The following is a 17,366-nucleotide window of genomic DNA, read 5'->3' as shown; positions in this document are numbered from 1 at the left end:
TCAATGCTAAATCACGATATCCACAATTACAAGAGTTCCGACCGATGTGGAAGCATGCAAAAGTTTACGTTTTCAGAGATATGACAGTTCTGAAAATTACATTAGCAAAAAATCTTTCATTCCTATTTATTCTGGTTGGCAGAGTTACATTTCATTTAGTCACGCTTCATATAATTACACATGCTATAATTACATTTGATATAATTACATCTCTTATACATTTCCTATACAGCTACACTTCCTATAAACTACATTTGTTAACATTTACATTTCCATATTCCATGTTTCCCATTTTGAAAACTGATTATTTTCATTTGTAGTGTCTCTACAAAAGTGACTCATGCATTTCAATTGCTTCAGAAACGATGGAGAAATTAAGGTTTCAAAGGTACATCGGACATGCCACTCTATAAATGGAGGGTCACTTGAAATTACGCATGTATTCCATTTAAGTATAATTACATTATATGAAAAAAAAACTTTTGGTCTTAATTAAAAATTTTCATTAAAAAGCTTTAATTAATACTGCCTTCAGTGTAAATATAAATTTGATATTATTTATGCAATAAATCCTATAAAAATATAGACATTTTTAAAGAAATGTTCCCATCTATATGGTTCACCCCTTGAAGCTTACATTACAGTATTAAGAGTTAAGAAAATTGCAAAAATAATTTATTAACACTTGGGATGAACCGTTCTCTAAAGAACACAAAGAATGGAAAGGAACGGGATGGACCGTTCTTTGACTAGTAACACTAAGAATGGAAAAGAACGTGGATGGAACGATTGGAAAAAGAACGAACGAGAACGGAACGAATTAGATGGAGGCCCTTGTTCTATAACGGAGTAGAACAATTTCATAAAAGTTGAAAACGTGCCCAGCCCTAGCTGAGCTTCTGGTGAAATACAGTTTAGGTTAAAGTTTTCCAAAAAAAAGACAACCCACTCAACTGATCAAACATCCAAACAAACAGACAGACACCCAAACAAAGGAACATCTGGAAATTTCTCTTAAACTTGGTTTCTTGTTTGTCGAGAAGATTGTGTCCAGTCTTCTATTTCTAGGATTATCCATTATTTTGAGTTAGGTTCGCAACGGCAAATGTTTACTTTTTTTAAGAAGTATTGTGTCCGAGTTTAATGAATTTAAGCCGCGTCTCAAATCCCCCAAAAATCTGTTTTATATGAGCGCCGGCTTAAATCTTGAAAAATTGAATACAATTTTAAGTGGAACCGACCATGCGGCTCAAATTCTTTAAATTCGGCCTCTGGATGATTTTTTGTGTAGATTTACCATATCTCTTAACGAAATGAAAAATAACACATTTGTTAACACAAATTCGAAAATATAAGGAAGACAATTTTACCGACTCAAATGCTGTTGACTATTCTCAAGACGTGTGTATCTATTTCCTCCATGAAGCGCCCACATGTCACCCTCGCTCCTTCGTTCCCTCCTCACCCCTCTACACATCCCAGCCCGCTGCCTGGCAGTCAGCCTGAAACACTCAAGACAATCACAACTCCGTCTCAACCCTGACTCCTTCATGATGGTGATTCAGATACCGAGATAGATGCAGACTCTGCTTACATCTAGCCCCACAATGCTCCAGAGATCAACATTATCATGCATCACAGAGACAACATAATCGCTCAATGCACACGATAAAACTGCGATATCTCTCCCATAGCCTGAAACCTGGTTGTGAGCAAACCTGCTGTGATTGAAGATCTGCACCACCAACATGAAGCTCCACAAATATGTTCCAACTGATGTTCGTCAATAGTTTTCTTTGTTCATTTTTAACCAACCAATTTTACTCAGCCTTATGCAAATATTTCAAAACTTTCGTTTTTTAAATAAATGTTAGAAATATCCATTTTAGATCTCTTTGTTTTATTATAGTGACTTTTAAAGTCAACAACAGTACATTATAACAAATTAATTTGCAATTCTACACAAGATGCAGATCAATACTTGAGGTTCTAATGTATAGGATGTAAGGAAAGTAATGCATGAGACTGTTTTGGCTCTAAATTGGTGAAAAAAATGCGATGAACAAATAATTAATGAATTATTTTTCAATCTTCCCCTATACTAAACCGGTTTTAATGTAAACCAGTGTATAATGAATGGACAGGCCTCCTAGCTCTACGAACCTCAATCAAATCGGAAAAAAGATGTCTATAATAGTCAGAATCATTATGTAATGAAATAAATTTAAAATTAACGATTTGTTGACGCATCTAGAACAATTTTTTGAATGATGCATTACTTTTTAACACCCTATACATTATCAGACAAATAATGATCTTTGCGAATTTATTGGTTTTGAAAAATAATATTTTTCTCTTAAAATTAAAAAGGAGATAACAATTGAATTCTAGAATATATGTATAAGATAATTTATTCATAAATTAAAAATATGCAAAATAAATATTAAAATATATGACTAGTCATTACAATTTACAAGCAAGTTTAAAATATTAATAATAATTCATAAATATATTAATTAATAATAATGTTTAAAAAACATTCCTTTATAAAAAGCTGGTGTTTTGGTATGCAACGATTTATATTTAATCCCGCCCCTTTTGAAAATAATAATAAAGGATAAAAAAAATAATTTGTTATTTTTTACAAAGGAATGTCATTTACTCTCGGACAAATTAGAATCAATGGAAATTGAAATCCCCGAGTGATTCAATGATAATTGATAAACCCGGGGGCGCTCTGAGAGTAAATGATACATTATTCAACGCTGCTAAAGCTGTTGAGATTAATACAAAATAATCGCTCTGTCCTATAGATTAGCTATAATGTCCCTTCAATTGGTATTAAGATATTGAGCTATTTGAGTTTACTAAACAATAAACATACTATTAGTTTTTTATTTTTAATTACAAATTATTACCGGTCATCTTTTTATTCAACTTGAATTTGTCTAGTTTGCCTTTGCTATTTAAGTTTTGCTCAAGAAAAAATGAGAAATTAGAAAAGTTATAGTGTTTAATTGTGACTCCTCTAAATAAGGGAATTGTGGATTTGAAAAGAAGGGACAATGCAGAAATATATCAGAATTCAACACTTTTCAATGGAGATGTTCTGTTTTTGTTTTGTTTTCTGTACGTTGATTATATGTTGTTTACATTATAATGTATATTGGAATCCAATACAACAGCAGTGTATGCTAAAGTATTCATGTCTACAATCCAGAGCATGCAATTTAATCTTCGTAGACTCAGCTTTACTCAAATATTTTGTAGTTAAGTAGAGTAGAGTACAGTTAGCAGCGGTTAAAATTCTGGATTCTGCATTCTCACATTTTCCGAAAACTGGAGAGCATCGATAGTAAGCTACCTTAATAAACAATATCAATTTTTCCGAGAGCTCTTGAAATTTACTATTTCTTGTCAAAGGGACTATAAAGGAAAAATGAAAGGGGGTTCAGGATGAAACCTGAGAATCTCAGGCGTTAAACGGTACATATAAGACATCTATCTGATGTTCCTGTCTCAAGAAATTAATATAAAACTGTGCCAAATTTATACGAAAATTCATATATATATATATATATACAAATTTTGTATAAAAGTTGTAGTATTAAACAGATCATGTTTAACAAATACGCAACCAATCAGAAAACGACGATATTCCAGAGAAATCAAGACGAAAATCACGTGACCAGTATACTGCACTGCCATTGGCTGAAGTTATTGTGACGTAATACGGACTATACGGACTATATGTAATAATGTTATCAATTATATCTATTAAAAATGCAAAATGCAAATAAAAAAATTTAATAGGAGCAAGGTTGGATAATGAAGGAATACACATCCAACAGCTTCAGACTAACAGACAGCATTCTTAGTTACCTAAATATGTTCATATGTTCAATCTGACTAAAATGTAGTGGTAGGCGATTACATCAATATAGTGAAGATGACTTTCTTATTAAAGTTATTACTGTTAACACAAACTTTTTTTGAATTACAAGTAATTAAAGAGAAGCTTATTAATTGACATCTTTGTTTTTATATTTTGTGTATTCATGTTGTTTAAAAGCTTGATATAAATAAAGATTGAAAGCCGTCTTCATTATATTGATATTATCGCCTACTACCGTAGTACAATTGCCCAATTTCTGGCCTTAATGCAGCATTAGAAGGTTTATAATTTGTAAACTGAGACAAAAAATGATTTCTTCAAAGTTGTTCATAGTCAAAAGTTTTCATTTGAGACCCTTGTGTATGTCAAAGTCAAATAGGGAAACATTTCAAAACTGTATTTTGTAAGAGTTTGTTTTTAATTTAATTTGTTGAAATATAAAGAAAAAACGTTTATTGTTGGAAAATTAACTTTTGCAATAAACAATTATAAAAATTGTGTAGAGCCCGTCAAAAGAGGCAAACCCTTAAAAGTTATAAAATAAGGACGTATAATTGCAAATCATTATTACCTGAAATATGCTGTAAGAATTTCTCGAGTTCTATGTTTCTCCTCTTTACAGTTTTAAAGAGCTCGAGACTCGGGAAGAATTTTTTTCTCTGCGTTTCTTCTCCCTAAATTATAAACTAAATAAAACTTGAATAGGTAGATATAGATAGAGCTCAAGAGAATGGAATTCAAATCTCGAACTTAGTACTTTGAACTGAAGTACAGCTTTTGAAATAAAGTATACAGCTTTTTAACTTAATACATGGATATTGAACTTAAGCACAGCTTTTAAACTTAAGTGCAGATTTTAAACTTCAGTACAACTTTTGAACTTAAGTATACAGCTTTACAACTTTTCAAAGATTTTGAGCTCAAATCCAGCTTTTGAAACAGAGTACACAGCTTTTGAAACAAAGTACCCAGATTTTGAAACAAAGTACCCAGCTTTTGAAACAAAGTACCAAGCTTTCGAACCAAAGTACCCAGCTTTTGAAACAAAGTACCCAGCTTTTGAAACAAAGTACACAGCTTTTGAACTAAAGTAAAGCGTTTGTATTTCAGTCATAGAGAATAGAATAATATATAGAGAGGAATTAAAAGAATCTCTCGGTATGAATTTTTTCAGTCCCTTTCAGCCTGAAAGGGAGTTCAAAGTGTACTTTCTAAATATATCTTAATTTACAGAGCGAGCAAATCTTGTACAATTGGCAGTCCAAAAGCTGGTCGAAATTGGAGTTTCTATCGTCAGTGTGGTTTGCGATGCACCACAGGTTCAACTTTCTATGATGAAAAAACTAGGAGCAGACTTGGATCCAGAAACTGTAAAGACTAAAATTTGTGAAGATATGCAAGAAAGTCCAATCCATTTTGTCCATGATATGTGTCATTGCATCAAAAATGTTCGTAATGTTTGGGCTCACCTAAAAGTTATTAAGAATGCTAACGGTGATAACATTGATTGGAAATACATTGAAGAACTTGTGAACTTACAAAGTAAAGAACAGTAACAAGTTGACATACAAACATATTTTTTTCAAAAATCAGATAATGAAAGTTAATTTAGCTGTGCAAGTACTTTCACAAAGAGTAGGAAGAAGTTTTAAATTTTGCAGAGAAGTTTTAAAACTTCCTCAGTTTGCCGGCTCTGAAGCAACTGAAGAGTTTTGCTACTTCATGAACAATATTTTTGACCTCCTGAACAGTAGATATCCTACTTATAACGGGCATCTGTCTCCTGTAAGTGCTCTTAATGTAGACATGTGGAGCCCTGTGTTCGAAAGAACCAACAACTTTATTTCTGGGCTCCAAAGCATTGATGGTAAAAATATAGTGAAGTACAATTCCCGTAAAGCTGGGTTTCTTGGAATTATTTGTAATATTGAAGCGGTTACAGAAATATTTAATGAAACTGTTGTAAATGGTTCCTTATCTTATTTGTTAACATACAAATTATCACAAGATCACCTGGAACATTTTTTTGGTCTCATAAGAGCTCGTTTTGGGGCAAACAATAATCCAACCCCATTGCAATTTAAAAATACATATAGAAGACTACTTTTAGGGATTACAAATAACATTGTCCACAATGCAAATACATTAATTCAAAATAATTCTGAAATTGTAGCCCTCGTTCCATCTGTCCAAGATAAAATTAATTATATTTGCGATATTTATAATTTTGATGATGTTACTGTTGATGATATAAAAAATGTAACCTTTACAGAATATAAAGCAAATGTAGTCGAGTGAGTATGTATCAGGATTCGTGGTTAAACAAATATTACGGAAACTAATTTGTAATCTTTGTGTTTCTTTCATTAAATTCAACCAGCCTGAATCAATTACTTTTACAAAAACCAGAGATTTTGGAAATTTTCTTACATATCCAAGCCCATTTGTGTTAAAAATAACTGAAACTTCAGAAAAAATTATTGAAATTGAACTGAAAGAAAAAAATTGGCTGACCAAAAAGTATTATGTTGACTATCTTATTTTAAAAATAATCACCAATTTTGTTAGTGTCCATGGAAATTGCTTTAAGACAATGGACAATCATGCATATGAACTCACGAAGCAGGTGATATCCTGTTATACGTGTATTCGTATGAAACATCATGCAAAATTACTAAATGAAAATCTAAAAAAAAACAGATTACGTTCAAAGCTGTCGAAACTTATTTTACAAAATAACCAGTGAAGTGTTTTCTGTAAAATAAAATGTTAAATTAAAGTTAATAAAGTTTTGTTTTCTACTTGTTTTTTAATATGCAATTATTCTACATTACAGGGTTACCCACAAAAGGATGATACTTTAATGAAGACCTGAAACTTTTTCATCATAACATTTGCAAAAATTTTGATAATCTGATTTAGGCCTAAATATGTTACCTGCTATAATGATTCATTCGGTGATTTGGAATAACGAGCATACGGAGATTAATGTAAAGAGAAAGACTAAACTAATTCTGTACTGTCAGTTGTCTCTAAAATTTCCTCCAAACTCTACAGTTACACATTTTAGGGAGCACCAGAATCTTGTAAATTAAATAGGTGTTGATCTTTATGGGTACACAAAGTAAAACAGTTTGTTTAACTGTGTTTAGACTCAAGCTACAAGTTTAACTAACCCATCAAACATGAAACATATTTAAATTTTGACCTTCTCTTCCGGAGTTTTATGGGTCCAACTGTGTAAAATGAATTTAAAATATTAAGTTTATCTCCATCCTCAATTTTGGTGGAAAAAAAGTTGAACCATATGTTGATATCTTGAATATTTCTAAAATATTGGCTTTCCCTCTTTGATTACCTGCAGGCTACACTTATAGGAATATGTTTTTAATGAAAAAAAAAATTTTAGATTGATTTTTATCCACGTGTGCATGACAGGCTATCAGAGAATTGACTTACAGAAAATCAAATAATTTTCAAGAAAATTTTTGTATAAAATGATGTTTCAGGGCCCAAAAGGTTATATAGCACAAATATGTGAAGTACACCTGCAGTATGGAAACAGTACAACAAAATGGCCGTTTTACACTTTTTTCTAGTTAATTCCTCTCTATATATATATTCTATTCTCTATGATTTCAGTACAACTTTTAAACTTGAATACAACTTTTAAACTTGAATACATCTTTTGAACTTAATAACAATTTCTAAACCTTAGTACTAATAAAGTTTATAAGCTTAAGGATTTTTACAGTTTTGTATTTAATTGCACGGTTGCTTATCACAAAATATGTCTAAGATATTCAGCTATTATAAAAAATACTAAAAATAAAATATTTCAGACCAAACTTACCTCCTTAAGATTGCATTATTTATTTTCTTTCCTCGCCTATATAAAAAAAAATTGTTTAGAATATCGCATGACGTAATTTTTATCTTTAAATCGTTGAAAAATACAAATTATCAAAAAAATTAAGGAAATTAGATCAAGGATCAAAGATCAAGGATCAAAGATCAAGGATCAAAGATCAAGGATCAAAGATCAAGGATTAAAGATCAAGGATCAAAGTATACTCTCCTATTCTGATCTCTAGCTACTGGAATGAAAGCTGGAACAAGGTTCTCCAGATCAGAAGGAACAGCATCGTATTCAGGGAAATCATCTAGACACCAGTTTTCATATCAGGTTAGATCAAGGTTGTATATAAGGTAAGATGCTCTAGATGAGCTCCAATGTAGATAAATGTCGTCTTTATGGCAATGGTGACTCTAAATCCTCATATGACGTCACTGATACTTAACTATTAATTATCACAAATAACAAATATTGATGTGCTTGCAAGTTTAAAGCTAAAAAATGCAATTCTATAAATTCAAGTTTTCAATTTGTGAATTCGTTGATATTTAGTGAGTCGCAAAATTTATTATTCTTTAAAATAAGCAGTGACGTCATATGAGGATGTAGAGTGTCCATTGCTATAAAGATCGTCTTTACCTATATTGGAGCGCATCTAGAGTATCTAACCTTATTATACAACCTTGGGTTAGATTGTCCCCTCAAGTGTTCCAGAGTCCAAAATTAAAGAATCCACGAGTTTTAAGTTAAAGCTTAAATATCTGTAAAGATAATGAAATTTAATCTCGGACTATGAGTTATATATTTACGCCAGCACCGCTTTACTACAGTTAAGGTGGAATTTTTCGTTCTTTAGTTTTGGACTCTGAGAGAGTTGAGATTTTAAAAACCAAGGTCCAAGAAATTATTTTTTTTATGTCCAAATTTTGGACATAACATTCAAAATCTAACAGGATAGATAGATTGTTGTGAAGAATTTTATTAAAGCATGGACCAGGACCATTTAAGACTTTAAAATTTAACATATTTTAATTTTAAAAGAACTTTTACAAAATAAAATTAATTATAATAATGGCGTTGAAGTGACAGAGCAAATCCTTTATCTTAAATCTTTTATTAACGCATTCATCCGTCCAACGATACTTATTATTTTAAAAACATCAATAAAATATTTTCCAAATTATATGATTGTGTTCAATGATGATAAAACAATTAATTATATGGTCAGGAATTAATGGTTAGTTTTGGTGGTGTCTTGGCCTAGTTTGACTTCCTACCTAGAGTATAATCGTATTCTAGAAAAGATTCAGGTGTTTGTCGGATTGGGAAGAAAGGTCTGGGGTCCTTGAATGGACCTGTTGATGGGAATGGTCCGGGGTTTTTTAATGAAGATGATGGTCCATTTGATGATTGTGGTCCAAATCCTGGTTAACAGTTTTAGTTTTAATTTAATTTAGATACAGAGATAACCAGAATAGAGCAAAATGAAATATGATTTTGTTCAACCTTATTCGTAACTCTGAGTCCGAATTTAATAATTTTGAGCCACGTCTTAAATCCGCCAAAAACCGGTTTCAATTGAACGCCGGCTTAAATCTTGGAACATTGAATACAATTTTAAGTGGAACAAACCATATTTGAGTCGCGGCTCAAATTCTTTAAATTCGGCCTCTGTTATCATTGATATATATCTGAATATGCTTTTTCCAGTTAAACGGTTATAAATTTCAAAATGCTTGGCAACATTTCTAAATCAAAAGATTGAATTGAAAATTATTTATTAATGAGTAAATAACTAGTTTAATCATTAAAGGTAATTTGACACTTTTAAAGATGATTTTTAAAAAAATTAGTAAAGTTAAAATAGTATTGATCTTTCAACCCTGTATTCAGGTATTACACTATATTCGAACCCATATAATTATGGAAAAAGACGACTGTTAGTAACAAGTTGCATAATTGTCATCTTAGTCTTCAACAGTTTTACAGCTCCAACTTTATGCTTCATAATCAGTACTTACAAATTCATTCAACCGATTCAAATCCTGATGAATCTGCAAGTGTGAATCGGAGATTAAAATTTAAATCGGTTGTTAAGCCTGATTTACAACAAAACCCTTAAAACCTTAATTTAATCAAAAATGTTGAAGAAGCTATTGTTTTTTCTGACTCGAAAATTATTTATTGTGAATTTTCTCCATTGATTAACTTGAGCAAGGAATGCGCGAGTCACTTTCGTAGAAAATCCGCAATGAAAATATACAGTTTAAAGAAACTATAACACATACTTAATCAGACAAAGCTTTTAAGGCGCTGTTGTTGGTCACTCAAAATAACGCTCATAGTCCTTTTTATATGTTAATTATGATTTTTAGTTGTGTTTGTTTATTAAGTGAATCTTCATTAAAATTAGTTGTAACTAACCTAATTGAAGGTTTGAGCTTGGATCTAGAGAAACTTCAAGATCAGGAACAAGAGCATTCTCTACTACACCAACTAAACCTGGATCAAAGCCTTGATCTACTCCTTCAACAGGTTCAGGCAATTTATCCTTTCCAAATGTGAAGGGGTCGTAAGCAGGTGTTACAGGGGTTAGGGGGGGATGAGGTGTAGTGGCAGAGTGAACTGGCTGGAAATCAGGGTCAGCATAAATATCATCATAGCTGGGCAGGTCATCTAATTGAATACCTGAAATCATAATAATGGTAAAGTATTTTAATATGGAGGTTTAGCATTGTATATTTGAAAATAAATTCTTATCAAAGATTACTTAAAATAATTTAATATGATAAATAATGACCTTGATTGTATGCATTTGACGGTCGAAGAACAGGTCCAAGTGGAACAGTTTGAGGATGTTCATGTGGAATGTGCTGGTTGTTATATACAGTATGTTGATCTTGATGTACTGGAAATTGTGCTTGATGAACTGGATGCTGATTTTTATGTACTGGAAATTGTGATTGAGGAACTGGATGCTGATTTGGATGTACTGGAAATTGTGATTGATGAATAGGATGCTGATTTGGATGCACTGGGAGTTGTGCTTGATGAACAGGATGCTGATCTTGATGAACTGGGAATTGGTTTGGATGCACAGGATGCTGATTTTGAGCTACTGGAAATCGTGCTTGATGAACTGGATGCTGATCTTGATGCACGGAAAATTGTGCTTGATGAACTGCATGATGACTTTGATGTACTGGAATTTGATTCGGATGAACAGCATGATGACCTTGATGTATCATGAATTGATTCGGATGAACTGGATGCGTATCTTGATGAACTGGCAGTTGCGCTTGCTGAACTGGATTTGTAAAATGATCTGGATATCGACTTTCATGAAGGTGATTCCCAAGGATAGCATGATTTGCTGGTTGATGTGAAGGAAACTGTTCTTGATGTACTTGATGATGAATCGGAGAAAGAGCTTGGTCTACTGAACTTAGAACATGTTCTTTGTGATGAACTTGAAAAAAAGGTTTATGATGTGGATGAGAGTGAACAACGGGAAGGAGGTCTTGTTGTAAATGATGTTGTTCTAGATTCCCTAAATTATGAACTTGATCTCCTAATTCATGTACATGATGCTCTAATGAATGACCATGCTGAACATGTTCTTGATGAACAGGAGATATACCATGTTGTAGAATGTGCCCATCATGTTGAGGTTTCACTTGAGGAGCATGGTGGTATGCAGATCCAAGGTTTACAAATGGTTTAATGTGATGGGTTGATCTTGTATATCCATGTAGAATAACAGGGGTAGTAAAGGGTGCTGGATGAACTAATCCTGGTTTGCCACTAGCTACACCAGCATCAGCTGGATGTAATGTGTTCACGGCTCCTGCAGAAATAGCAGGTAAAGCATGCTGGGGAAAAAAGCTTGGTTTATCAATGGGTATTCCTTAAAACAAACACAAACTGAATTTACTCAATTAAGTCATCTATTTTAAATATTTGCAAATATTTTTTGGATATACCTGTATTAACCGAAGTATGCTGAGAAGTTATAGACTGAATTCCATGGTTTTCATGAACCCCATGAACAGGCTGAAACCTATGGTTAAGGTCATGAACATTATGTCCAGGTTGTGCAAGTTCCTTTGCAGATTGAAGCCCATGCCCTACTTGAATACCATGTGACAGTTGAAAATTAAAAGCTCGTTGAAGATCAGATTCAGATTGGATCGGAAAAATTCCAACTCCATTCAAGAGCTGATGTCCCAGATTAAATGAGTGTGGATCTAAATTTTGTATATTTTGATCCTGCACTATGCTCTCTTCTTGTTCAAGAACCCCAGATTGCAGATGCTGTAAACCTGGTGCTTGCTGAGGGTTATTTACTTGATGTAGAACATGTGCTTGGTGTTGATCATGAGCATCTGGTTGGCTAAGATCTAGTTGTTGGCCATGAGCAAGCTGTTGTCTATGAGCGAATTGTTGACCAAGAGCTAGTTGTTGATCATTAGCCAACTGTTCACCATGAGCTAGTTGTTGATCATTAGCTAGTTGTTGATCATGAGCTAGCTGTTGCTCATGACCTAGTTGTTGACCATGAGCTAGTTGTTGATCATGAGCCAACTGTTCACCATAAGCTAATTCTTGATCATGAGCTAGTTGTTGATCATGAGCTAGATGATGACCATGAGCTAGTTGTTGCTCATGATTTAGTTCTTGACCATGAGCTAGTTGTTGCTCATGATCTAGTTGTTGACCATGAACCTGATGTGGATCATGATTCTGCTCCGGACCATGGTTTATCTGCGAACCATGAGCTTGCAATGGACCAAGATGAGTATTATGTATAGCTTGCTCTGTACCATGAGCTAAATGTTGACTATGAATTTCGTCTAAATCATGAGCTTGTTGTGAACCATGAAATGTATGTGGACCAATAAACGGAACCAGTTTTGCACCATTTATTTTCTGAAGCCCATGTTCTAAATGTGGTCCATGTTGTAAATTTGGCCCATGTTCTATATGTTGAACATTATTACGTTCTTCTGCACGTACAGGCTGAACATTGTGAACTCTATCTTGTCCATACTGTGATTGAAAATCATGTAACAGCGGTGATTGATCTGTTGGACTTAAGGGTTTATGTTGGGTCGGTATTCTGAAGGAAGCATAGTTACCCTTTCCCAGGTTATAAGTTACATCTAGCCTACCAACCTCTAAACAATAAATATATATTACCGCATATATAAAATGTTCTATGTATATACTTTGCTTGTCTTGGTGTTTGTATCTTATAAACGTCAAAACGGTTGAACCGATCGTGCCCAAACTTTGTAAATCCACGATTTTTTTTCATAAAATTTTGCTTTACAATTTATACAAAGAGAAAATGTTCAATTGAAATAGGAGTAAGAAGAAGAAGAAGAAGAAGAAGAAGAAGAAGAAGAAGAAGAAGAAGAAGAAGAAGAAGAAGAAAAAAAGAAGAAAAAGAAAAAGAAGAAAAAGAAGAAGAAAAAGATGAAGAAAAAGAAGAAGAAGAAGAAAAGAATAACAATATTGGACCTGCATATCCTGTTCCAACCAAAAATCCAAGAATCCACAATTTGATCATTTCAAGCAAACATGTCTCTGAAAAATGTTTGTACATAAAAGATGAAAACAGATGATTTTATTTAACATTTAAAACAAATGAAAACCAAGACAAGAAAGATACGGTTAAAATCTAGATTCGTCAAATTCTTATTCGAATTCTAAGATTTTTAGCGATATGTTTAAAATTTTGATTTTATCAATTATTGATTGAATTGTAAATATTGTCAGTTGGCAAATCCCAGTGTTATACTGGTTATACAATATGATTAGTTCCTGTTAGATCTATATTCTATAAACTATATATATAATATATATTCTAGATACAGAAGACTATTTATACTTCAGCCAACCATGAAGAAATACGTTGTCCACGTTCATTCAAAGTGCGCAAGTTTATCCCCATTTTACCGATTAATCCTTTAAAACAAAAGTTAGAAAAAAGTGCGTGGTTTTGACCCGGTCTTATTACTTGGTGCATAAATTGTATTGCTGTGATTACAGCACATCACAGATCGAAAAAGAACGTTTGTGATAATTTCAAGATAATTTCAAGATAATTTCAAGTAGCTTTTAAGCGTTTTTTTTGTTCAATGAATCGTCAGTTTTTTAGCTTAAAAAGTGTTTAATTATTTAATTTTCTCCATTTTTTCCAAAAGAAGAAACCCGCAGATAACTTTGAACAGAAACCATAAATAAAATAATGAATTTTCAACAAAAAAATTATGGATATGTCATGCATTCTTGATAAAACTTTTTAACCTAGAAAAACAACAATATCTTCCACGTTATTGAAAAGTGACAACTTCTTCTCTTTCCGCCAGTTTATTCACTTGTTTTCTTCATTTCCTTTGCTATTGTTATTCTCAGCTATTTCGTCTTAATATGAAGATTAATCCTTTAACACCTTTTTATTTCTAATCCTCCACTTTTTTAAAGGAATAACAGTTATATACAAAGGGACTTGAAAGTTATCTTTTATTGAAAATGTCCAATTTCAGATTATTTTCTGAATTAGATATTTAATTTTTTTCTTCAACAAACTGATTAATTTTATTTTTGTTTCTTTGATAAAGGAACTTACGCATCTTTTGTTCAGTAACAATTCATAATTAAACACTTAATCAGATTGGGTTTCATTGGTACCGTTGTAAATTAGACATGGCCCTCTTGAAGTGTCAACTAAAATTAAAACGACAGTTTCTTCATTTAAAGGGAGTGACCGGCTATGTAAGGTTATAGTTGAACTGAGTATGCAGTGTTGTGGAAAACTTCTCTCGGATTCATTTGAGACATATTAAACTTTTTCAAGATCTGTAAATCCTGAGTTTGAGCGCAAATTCGACGTTCAAAACGCCTACTTTGGGGTGGATACGTTTTCAGAATTACTTTTTTTAAATTATTAAATAACGACAACGAAAAGTAAAGTAAAAATTATACAGTAATCTAATTAGATGGTTAGGAACATATTTCTCAAAAGACGTTTGTCAAAAAATCATTGCTAAAATCGATTATTTCGTTTTCATGATTATATTGAATCTTCTTTTAATTTATTCGCATATTTCTTCAAATTCTTAGAATGTCGTCTTTTCAATAAAATTCTAGAAAATCTGCAGAAAATCTTTGTGAATAATGAGAAAATAGAAACTAATAATTGAAAAAGATTATACTTATATACGATGATAAGATTAATTCTGATGTTCTCTACATGTTCCTATACATGACGTATGTAGTTTATTGTAGAGCTTTTTACATTTTATGTCGTCGTTATTTAATAATTTAAAAAAACTAATTCTGAAAACGTATCCACCCCGAAAGTGGGAGTTTTGAACGTCGAATTTGCGCTCAAATTCAGGATTTACAGATCTTTAAAAAGTTTAAATATGTCTCAAATGAATCCGAAAGAAGTCTTCCACAACACTGCATACTCAGTTCAACTACCTTACGTAGCCGGTCACTCCCTTTACGTTAATTAAAATTACTGAGCGGATGGTCGAATGGTTGAATGGTTGGATGTTGGATGGTTGAATGGTTTATCCGCGTGGTTCAACGTATGGTTTAAATCTGGCTTTGCTTCCATCTACAACAGATTATCTATAAAGCATTTATGTCTCCGAGGCAGGGGTGAACCTGAACACGTGAACAAACTTTAAATTTCGGATTTTTTTAAAGAAAGTCCTGATTCAAGATATAATTCCTATCACGTAGGCAGATTTTTAAGCTCTTGTTTAGTTTTTTAGTTTTTTTTAGTTGGAATGGCTTGATTTAGATGATGTTTTCTTCTTCCTCTTTTTTCCAAGAAATTATTAATTACTTTCAAATATTTAGAATTTTTTACTTATTGATTTTACCTTTTTGAACTTTGGTTTTTAGGAAATCTAAAGAAGGAAACCAAAAATTATCATTGTATTAAATATTAACATCCATTACAAAATAAATTAACAAAATCGATTTGAAATTAATAACTATTTATAACACTGTTATTTTGGTTCGTAGTGTTATAAGCTTTTGGACAGAAATATTCTCTTTATCGAGAAGGTTCAAGCCTTTTTAGATTAAGTCCAAAAACTTTAAAGCACGTTGCGTTATAGGTAATTTTTTGGCTGATTTAATGGCAAATAAGCTTTGAAACAAATCAGAATCAATAACAAATAAAGTTGATTTCAATTTTATTTTCATTCCAATTGAAAAAGATCATTTTGGAAATATCCTAAATTTTTTGGAGAAAACTCAGGACCCAATCACAACTATGTAGCACACGTGCTATAATGTACAGCTAATTTAAATTTATAGCACGATGATTACTTTATGGCACGTCGATTATGAAATTCACGATGAAGTAAGTAAGAATGATAAAATACACAATACTTTCATAAAAATTTAAATAAAAAAGATAACTTGAAAAAGTGAGTTTCAAAACTTTTATTCAATCCTTGTCCAAAATAAATATATACATGTTAGCTTTCGCTGGCCAAACGGTTAAAATTGGCTGTAATTGATTGAGGGAACCGGCCTTGAGTACCCTGAGAAAAAAACATAGAATATAAATTTTTATTTCAAAAATCGATTTTTTAAAATTCAATTTTTTAAAATTTCTACGGGCAACGCCGGGCACTTCAATTAGTATTCAGGCCTGTACATCAAATAAATATAGAGTGTGTATATATAGAGTATATATATATAATGTACTAAAATGGTATATATTGTAAAGGTGCATGTGCACAGTGTACATATTGTAAAAAATGTATATACACAGTGTGCATATACATACATGGTGTATATATATAGTATATAATGTATAACTAAAATGGTATATATTGTAAAAACAAAATATGTACACAGTGTAAAAAACTCATTAGTTTTCATATTGACAGCTCAGTATTAATTGTATATTGTATATAATGTGTATACAGAAGCAAGATGGGTCGGGGGCCAGTTCATTCTTTCATATAAATATAAAAATAAGAATAATTCATTTATTCATATTATTTATATAAATATAATAATAAGAATAATTCATTTTTACATTTAAATATGAAAACAAGAATAATTCATTCATTCAAATATATACAGAAATAGGAATAATTTATTCATTTATGTAATATGAAACATGAATTAAAGATTAAATTTTTTTTCAAAGGAATTGAGTCCTCGCCACAAACTCAAATTTTCGAACCCCTATAGTTTTGCAATGTGATGGTGTTAACCTTTGACATAAGGTTGCAAAGATTTAGGAATTAAAAAATCTGATTTTGTGGAAAAGACTCAATTCCTTTATTTTTGTTATACATACAAACTCTTGTCACCAATCGCAGATGATGCATGTCATAACTTTATCTTAACATTTGACATAACAAAATTCAGATTTTATCTTTACTAATTCACGCTGTTTACGTTTTCTTTGAAAGCATAACTTCAAAGCTGTATATGTTCGGTTGTATTTCAAGAAATGTATATAGAATTTATAATTTTGAAGAACTGACATTTAATTCTTGTATCCTACATTTATATAAATATATATCTACTATCTAGACTCTAGAGGAACACTAATTATATAGAAATGTT

At 31.7% G+C, this 17,366-nt stretch overlaps 1 protein-coding gene across 3 annotated transcripts; it reads right to left on the bottom strand.

Annotated features, from left to right (window-relative positions):
• Window positions 1-2,448: 2,448 nt before the first annotated feature.
• LOC111717382 (uncharacterized) lies at window positions 2,449-13,336 on the bottom strand. Of its 3 annotated transcripts, none has more exons than XM_023492880.1 (9): window positions 13,275-13,336; window positions 11,735-12,928; window positions 10,552-11,658; window positions 10,176-10,439; window positions 9,029-9,175; window positions 7,974-8,058; window positions 7,749-7,784; window positions 4,467-4,569; window positions 2,449-3,364 (listed from the first exon to the last, which is right to left on the bottom strand). In XM_023492880.1, exons 1-8 carry the CDS (start codon window positions 13,321-13,323, stop codon window positions 4,512-4,514), a joined length of 2,940 nt encoding a protein of 979 aa, XP_023348648.1. In that variant the 5' UTR covers window positions 13,324-13,336; the 3' UTR covers window positions 2,449-3,364; window positions 4,467-4,511. The 3 variants fall into 3 exon arrangements, with proteins under 3 accessions (XP_023348648.1, XP_023348664.1, XP_023348658.1); XM_023492896.1 differs by having other exon boundaries at window positions 10,552-11,598; XM_023492890.1 differs by lacking the exon at window positions 2,449-3,364 and adding an exon at window positions 3,749-3,882.
• Window positions 13,337-17,366: the final 4,030 nt, after the last annotated feature.

Source organism: Eurytemora carolleeae, unplaced genomic scaffold, assembly GCF_000591075.1.
Source record: "Eurytemora carolleeae unplaced genomic scaffold, Eaff_2.0 scaffold177, whole genome shotgun sequence".
NCBI classification, from domain to species: domain Eukaryota; kingdom Metazoa; phylum Arthropoda; class Copepoda; order Calanoida; family Temoridae; genus Eurytemora; species Eurytemora carolleeae.
This window is presented reverse-complemented; position numbering and strand designations above follow the sequence as displayed.

Coding starts and splice junctions, on each gene's coding strand:
- LOC111717382 (XM_023492880.1), bottom strand. CDS start 13,323: ATGATCAAATTGTGGATTCTTGGATTTTTGGTTGGAACAGGATATGCA. Junction 9,176..10,175: donor AAGCTCAAACCTTCAATTAG/GTTAGTTACAAC, acceptor ACTGTTAACCAG/GATTTGGACCACAATCATCA. Junction 4,570..7,748: donor AATAATGCAATCTTAAGGAG/GTAAGTTTGGTC, acceptor TTTATAATTTAG/GGAGAAGAAACGCAGAGAAA.